At 27.8% G+C, this 9,112-nt stretch overlaps 1 protein-coding gene across 1 annotated transcript in view; it reads left to right on the forward strand.

Moving 5' to 3' along the window:
* LOC108750677 (papilin) overlaps positions 1-9,112 on the forward strand; it is a 79,758-nt gene that overhangs the window by 38,968 nt on the left and 31,678 nt on the right. The window contains 1 exon segment of the mRNA XM_018490327.1: positions 5,007-5,067. Within this exon segment, the coding sequence (XP_018345829.1) occupies positions 5,007-5,067 (61 nt within the window).

The following is a 9,112-nucleotide window of genomic DNA, read 5'->3' on the forward strand; positions in this document are numbered from 1 at the left end:
TAGATTAATATTTATTTTTCTAAAGAATCATAATTGTATGTTTGTTAAGAATTTGCATCTATGATAACAATGGTTCAACAGAAAGATATACAATATTATCAAAATTTTTCATGATCGTAATCCACATATTGAAAAAAATCTATACTTAAAAATAATGTATACGCGCGCGCGCGCGTGTGTGTGTGTGTGTGCGCGCGCGCGTGTCTGTATTCGCATATTTAACTCTTTGCTTTCTGTCGTTTTTCATTAAAAAATAATTAATTAATCGCCAATAAACATATGACATAAATAGTTAGCGACTTGTTAAACAGTAGCATCAAATGTTAAACAGTCTTCCTCTGCAATTCAGTCCTGTACAAAAACATTTTACGTTGTAAGTATTATACATTTATGGTAAATTTGATCTATAATGTGTCCAATATATATATATATTATCACAGTTATCATTGTCAAAATAAGTTATAATGTGTTATAATATACAGACATGTATCAAAATATTATATCTATCTATTAAAAAAAATTGTGACACAACATATAGCTATATATTAATAATTATTATTTATGTATTCAAATCTTAGTTATACAACGTTTTGCCGCAAATACATCATAAATTAAAGTAATAGATATTATAGCTGGATAGTATTATGTTATTTATTGCGATACAATACTCCAACGATGTATCACGTATAATTATATCACACATTTTCATGTATGGAACTCTTGTCGGATATATTTTGCGATGAATAATCCGCATAAATCCAAATGAAAATAACTTTGTAGATACAGTTGTTCGATAGTTGGAACAATATGATATGAGACAAGTTTATGAGAAATTTATTTCATAATAAATTTTATGCGCGAGTGATAAACTCAAATCAAAAGTTCGAGACTGAGACATTATCAAGTGCATACCATTAATAGATCATTATATTATATATAAGCATAACGAAAATTGATAATTAATTGATCCGATGTTTGATCCTTTCGCCAAAGATGCTAATTGACTTATAAATATTTATGATTAATGAATTAGTAGCGTGTTGCAGTTTATAATCTCGGATTGAAAATTGATTTTATTCAAAATTATCTCAATCTCATAGTGCTCGATCCTTAGAAAAACATTCTATTTAAATTAATATTTTTGAAAAAAATTGTGACTCTCTTTCATCAATATTCTCTCTTCAATAAATCTTCATAAATTATACCTATATAAAGTATACCTATATCCGAATAAATACAACGATTAATAGATGCAATTACACTTTTACGGTTATTTTACTCTTATTAATTATTTTACTTTATTTTACTTAATTATACAAAGTTCCACATATATATTTCCATTTTTATATAAAATTAACTTTAATTTATATATTTATTATATTACAGATATACTTATTTTCTTTCTTACTATGAATTGTTTTGTAAGTAATATTTTAACTGACACTATTGAACGTTCGATCAATAGAAACTAAGAGATTCGCGTGGTAAAATCTTTGACATTTTACAAAAATACAAATTATATGAAGGTAGAAGAGGCACTTCGATTATTATCATATCGTTGGGGCGCATATACCGCATCCCAAGTCGATACATGCTGCACTCTGACGATAGACCGTGAACAGCCATTATTAATAATAATCGATAAACCAATTACAATATTATCGGATTGCCGCTATCTACAGGTCAGCTGCGTAAAAGACAACTACGTTCTCTAGCTACAAGTATAATCTGATATACAGAAACGCCTGAGGTACTTTTGCGTGAGCATACCGATGCTTTTTTATCACTTTTAACAGCACTGCAAGTATCGTCCTTGCGATTACGGGCTAATTAGTCCGTTGTTCAATCAGAGGGATGCGCCTTGATACCATGGATTCCCTTATGTTCCATAAGCACGTTTTATTAATCTTTTCGAATATATTTTTACTTCATATTCTTTATATTCTTTATCTCAAAACATATATTTTTTATATTGTAAAATATCCTGCCCACAACATTAGCGGTCAGCATTTTTACACTACTATTATCCTTCTTTTCTTTAATTTATTTTAAATAAAAAATAAAAAATAAAATTTTAAATGTAAATACTGTAATGTTTTATTATAAATTGTAATTTAGGCATAAAAGCGCATGCATATTCCTCTTATTAAATTAGAAAATTGAATTTAAACAAATACTAATGGAAGAAAAGTAAAAAGATTGCACTATGCGGACAGTCTATTTGTAGTTTTCATCAGATGGAGCGTTTATATATAATACTATGTTATATATCGTGAAACAGTGTGCAATTTCGACCGCAATTTAATTAGACATTCAAATCTGCGTATACTTGAAGAGATATATGAGTAAGTTTAGATAATGCGACTGTGGGAGGTCTTCTTAGAAGAGTTAAGGTACGAATGCACAATTTGGCTCGATCCATTTGCATATGGACCCAAGATTTCAAATCTCAATTGATACATCGAAAATATAATATAGAGATTAAATATTTTATAGTAGCAACTATGCGATTAACTTAATACAAAAATTGACGATAAATATTTCTATATGTGATTCGTTGAAATTTTGATACAATAACACAGCGATTTTTTAGTGTTTCTTGATTCTTTTCTTATACTATACGTCTTGAGATGATCGTTTAATTTTCAAAAAAGATCATAATTGACACATCGATTTGACGCATAATTATGTTAGTTAAGTTATTTAAAATTATTCCTGTCTTTGTACTTTTCGTCATCAATTCGCACATTTTTAACTTAACCGAATACCTAATCTCAAAACTAATTTTATTAACATTCTCAGAAGGCTATGAGAGAATTTCATAACTAGATATTCTACAAACTGTATATTGCAATATGAAATTGATACTAACAAAGCTATCTCTATAATATTGAAAATGGAAAAAGTTATTTTCGCAGATATAGAAGCATTTTCGAAATTTCGAATTTGAATTGAGCTTAATTAGCGAGGATTAGTAATTATATTAGAGCTGCATTATTGGCACTTGCAATTAGAACATTTTCCGATTGAACTTCCGATTGAATTTCCACATGACAAATATTTAAAAGATGAAAAATTAAAAAATATTATTAAACAAGTCAACACTAGTACATTGTGGAAAAATATGTTACGGACATCGCTGTGTATTTAGTGGGCTGAAAACTGATCTAAGCGGTATCTATTTCTATATATTTATATCTAGTTGCATATTTCATTTCATAAAATGATTTTAGCTAACATACTTTCTTGCAATTGCTACCAATTATAATAATTTCAATCTTAAATCATGATTCATACAACTTCTTACGTTTAATTTACATACAATTTGTTTTCAAGAAAAGTATTTCACATAAATTGTCTTTTTATAAATATTATATTAACATAATTTTCTCGATATTACAAAACATAATTATATTTAAAAAAATAACAATCATGCAATTATCCTCTTTTTTTCTATATTTTTACTGTCACACATTTTTGTAAACCAAATTTTAATTGTGTTATTATTTTATTGATATACAATAATAATTTGAAATTGTCACTTAAATAAAAATGCAGAAGATAAACATGATATTTATGCATTGAAATAAACAACAATTTTTAATATTTTCACAATAAACAATTTTAGAACATTGTTCGAGTTGAGATTGTGTCTTTAATGTTTTAATTCTTTATTGTTTGTAATTCAATTGGCTGATGAAAACTAAGTAATGCATCATATATTGTGTATTGTTTCAATATTAGACTATTTTTAAATTTATTCGTTTTGACATTTTAATAAAGCAGTTTTATAATTTGATCTAATATATTTGCTCATATACGTACTGACCTCTCTATCACATTTATTGTTTTGCATTACAATCTTGAGTTTGAAATTTAACTATTGTTTGGTTTGTTCTTATATAATAATAATACAGAATAACCGTTATACCTCGATTTTAAAGACGGTGTTATGTGGTGCAACGTTAATCATTGTCATGTAAAATCGATATCGATAAAATCTTAATTACTTTCACGTAAATATTAGACTAGCCCGCTGATAAAAGACGCCTGCATATCGTTCGCCTATTCTCGATAGTGACCGGCGGCAGTTCCGGGCATTACATCGTTCCAAACCTGAATGGCGACCACTTGAAGAACTTATGCAATGATGCGTGCCAACGCAAAAACATGCTCATTCAAGATTTTCGCCATGATTGACATTGCACTTGCTCTCAATTTATATTGCCAACATATGTTTATATTTTTTGTACTAGCTTTCATGTAATTGTTGATTATTATGTAATCTAGATTTTTCCTATTATTAATGCATAAAAGAAAATTATAATTTATCATTAATTTTCATTGCAATTAATGGCGACAATAAAATGGTTTGTTTCTATTATAAATTAATAATTGAAATTTACTTACTTATATTATATAATTAAATAAGTATTGTTTTATTAATATATATGTAAATTTTGTGCCAACTCTCTCTATAAAGTAAAGTTTTTAAATATCGCACATAAATCCCAAACAAATTATATGGTATCTTATTATTTGATGCTCATTCGAATTATGAGTATTCAATTTATGTAATGTTATATAATGTTAATGGTGTCTGTTGGCTTCATTATTTCATTGATGTAAGACCGCGGAATCAATAAAACTTACTTCTACGAGTAATGAAGCCTATTACTGCAGCATGAAAGCCTATAAGGTCAAGATCTATTGTGCTAATAATTACATATACACTAATATACAGCATAACATTTATTTTAATATTTTTATGTAAAAAGATAAATTTTATTTTTGTAGAATAATTAAATTAATCAGAATATTATAACAATAACACATTTGAACACACACACACACACACACACACACAAAATTTAAAAGTCAGAATAGTAATGTTATCATATACATCAAATGCTATCGATAGTAGCAATAAATAAATACTCTTATTAATATTTTTACGTAATAAAATATAAGACACATATCATTAAACGTAATATTTTTCTTTTCAGGTCGCTGGGACTCGTAATATTTATTATATCAGCACACGTGCATGATTCTCTCGCAAAACATGTAAGTCTATTTATATATAAAACAAATACTTACAGTATAAAAACATCACGAGAGTTATCTTGAAGACCAGAATAAAATCACGACAAGAGTCTCAACACGTCTTGACGAAATTCTTTCTGGTTTTATTGCCCTCTCTTTGATGATGGTTCGGGTTTCAAGGCCTCCCGGTCTCTCACACAGATTATCTTGATACATTTTGTTCCTAGGAAACCCAAGACAATAGGGAACATGAAGATTCCGTAAACCATTACGACGTAACCAATAATTACGAATGGCCTTCAAACTTAACCGTAACCCGTATTTCTCTTTCTAAACTTATTCATTATCACATAAACTTATTCATAGTTTATTATCATTAACTATTTTATCATTTACTAGAATAATTTCTCTTTCTGTCTCTCTCTCTCTCTCTCTCTTTCTCTTTTTTCCTCTCTTATAAATGATATTTTTGAAATTATGTAAATATTATTTTATAATATCTAATATAAAAACCTTATAACTATAATGAATGTATATTCTTCTCTTTTTACTTCAGTTTGCACTATAAATAAAAGATTAATTATAATGCTAATCTTCGTATCTCATTAAATGTTACTATTGAATGTTCCATTAATTAACGAAGAACTCGATAATGTTGATAGTATGATGGTCAGATCAGATTAAAGTTGAGATGGAAATTAAAGCATCCCGACAACTTTTTTCAAGAAGAGAAATTTTATTAGAAAACATTCTTATGATTCCTGACAAGTAAGAAAATGGAGGCATATACTCGTAGGATGGACACGAATAAGAGAAATGATTATCTCTCATCATTTCAGAGAAATGATTATTTTGAATTAGATCGCAGCAATCTTATTGCATATATACATATGTACATGGCTAATATGTACATGTGCTTTTGCAATGGTCATTGTCTGTACCCAACAATTCACGCCCAATTTACATGAGAAATAACTTATAACTTGAGAAGAATCAAGATCTTGTTATATATGTATAGCGTATACTTATTCATAGTAAAATGCATTTTAACTTTTTATGATTATATTACGTTTGCAACATAATCGCAACTCATCTTCAAATAAGTAGAAAGTATTTTCTTATTATATTGTATCTAAAAATATCTCGTGGAGTAAAACAAATTACTGAATCTTCAAGTTTGCTAATTATAATAAATTTGCTTTTAATAATCTTTATTTATAAATTATTATAAGCACACAACTTAACAAAAATAAGTTTAATTAAAATTATATAGATCTAAAATTAGATATTGGCAACATAATTTTGAGAACTTTGCAAATATTGTAAAAAAAGAAAACACAGGCAGGAGGAAAAACAAAGAAAAAAGTGTGTCCTTTTAGTAGTAATTTTCTTAAAAATTAATCTGTAGTTAAAATGTTGTATGTAATATAAAAATAAAATTAAATAAATAAACAACAAGAAAGAAAAGAAAGCCTGTAACAAGTTGATCAAGCTGGATCTTAAGTGTTTAAATAATTTTATGTGAATTTATCTACTATGTATATAGACATTAAATTGCGCGTCGAATTGATTTTTTGGTCTTGAAACCCAAACTGTGTGAACTACACCATATGATAATATTACAAAAAAATTACTTAATAATTTACTAATGCTTATGCATATAGACATCTTATAAAGATCTTAATAATGCTGGATAATATTAAAATTTGTAAATAATTATTATATTATTATATTTTAATTTATTATTATATTATTAATATTGTTTAAAATTAATTAAATTGATTGAAATACCGATAAATGAATAGTATTGTTGTACAGTTTTAATTATAAAAATTATTCTTTACGCGTCTATCACAGATTACATGCAGTTATGCAAAAACAGATTTTTTTATATCTAAAATAAATAAACTGGTTTCTAATGGATTTTTACTCGTTGAATCCGGCGGCAAAATTTGCCTATTAAGTTGGCGTTTTCATTTATATTTACCATTTTTTTACAGTCAAAATAAATTTTTTTTTTTATCTGTTTCATTTACACCACTTTAAAGTACTATCTTTTATCTATAATATAAATTTCTCAGAAAACCTAATGTGACCAATTTCGCCATCGGATTTATTTTCAACAACTAAAAATCTATCGGAAAACACTTCGTGTATTCAGATCCCAAAAAATGTTGTTATATTTTTCAATGTACTGATCTGAAATTAGATTAGAAGAAAATTTGTAATGACAAAGTTTGCGAGATAATGACAAATTTGTATTTTTAAATACATAAAATAAATGCATGCGCATGAATGTGCTGTCGCGCATCAAATAAGTATATACTCGAGACATTCGCAAAGACCCGTAATGAGATTATTAAACGCGGTGTGAAGAGAAAGGGAAAACTCATATAGTGGTGACTCATAGCGGCTTTTTACTAATATTAGTGCAGTCCCGTTCAGACTGCGTGGCTAATCTAATGTAAATTAAGTGGTTGTTACAAACGCAAAGGAATTTTGAAAGCAAATTTATTAATTTTGGCAGACATCGCGTAATAGTATGTTATGAAATTTGCATCGTTAAAATAAATTTATCTATTTGTGAGAGATCTTGTTACATAATTTATATCGTTGCACTAATTTTTTTACACATTTATATATATGTAATCATACTTCTATATATATATTTCTATATAATTCTATATGAATCTTCCATACCAGTTATTTTATAACGTATGACAACTTATTGTACTTCTTCTAGCTTCTTCTTAAAGTAATATTAATATACATAATTTTAATTTTATGAGCACTTAAAAAGATGTATGTGCGCGCGCGTGCGTATATATATACATATTACATTTTGGTATATATATATATATATATATGTCCGTCAAATTATTGAGTCATTTTAAACAAAAACTAAATAAGTGTAAACCGATGACGTAATGACACAAAATAATAGAAGAATATGTCTTCAAGACTACAGCAGTTACACTTGTTGCTTCTCTGCTTATGTATCTTTCTCTCTGCTTTAATAATTTATCAAAAAAATAACTATAATACGAATTGTTTAATTTTTATTATATTATTGAAGTGTTATCAATAAACTCGCTGAAAAATTGCCATTACAGTAGACCTATTATTATTTGTGTCGAACCTGAGGTCAGACAGCGACAATATATATGACAATTATTAAGAAGGAGGCGTGTTGAGTTCGACGTTCATGGTTCATCGACTGACCTCTCGCATCGGGAGAGAGAGAGGCCCATTTCTCCGAACCATTTAATTAACTCTTCACCACGCAATCTCACGGAACATTCTACGATCGTCAAATTTCATACACAACCGTTGTATCTCGATCTCAATAACAGCGACCTTTAAAACTGATTGTCCATGAACGACATAATATGCACTGCCCAAAACAATACTCAATTATTGTAATAATTTATATAAATCTTATTGTATATAAAGTAAATTATAAAGTTCTTTTTGTTTATTTATATAGTACACACAGTCAGGCAGCAAACATGCGGTAGATTTTACGTGTGCATAAGTAACGTATGTACATAATTATTTTATAATAAAAATTTTGGAAAATAGTGAGTATATTTTTTAAGAAATACATTGATGCACGAAATTCTGAGAGTATTTGAATGAGAAATTAATTACAAGTTTTACAATTATAAATTTGAATATTAAGTTTAACACAAAGATTACATAAAGGATTACAATTACACTTACTTTTCTATGAGAAATAATTTAACTCTGTAATCAAATCTGACAAATTAATGGATTGGAAAGTACATTCTTTAAATATATTTCACGTACGATGCATATGAGCTGTTTTCATTTTTAAGCGATTAAAATGTCTCAAGTGGCAAACAACTACTATTGTTATCCACGAAGCTTAACTATACGTCGCGTGAATGATTCTCTAGAGGCGAAGACTGCAGGTGAACAAGGGAGCACTTAGCGCGAAATGTTTCCTTCGCACTTACGTTCTCACGGCAGACCACATCTTTTTCGCGACCCCGTCTGTGACCTCGTCTGATACCTATATACTCGTACTCTCTCGACGCACGAT

This window comes from Trachymyrmex septentrionalis, unplaced genomic scaffold (assembly GCF_001594115.1).
Source record: "Trachymyrmex septentrionalis isolate Tsep2-gDNA-1 unplaced genomic scaffold, Tsep1.0 scaffold37, whole genome shotgun sequence".
NCBI lineage: Eukaryota > Metazoa > Arthropoda > Insecta > Hymenoptera > Formicidae > Trachymyrmex > Trachymyrmex septentrionalis.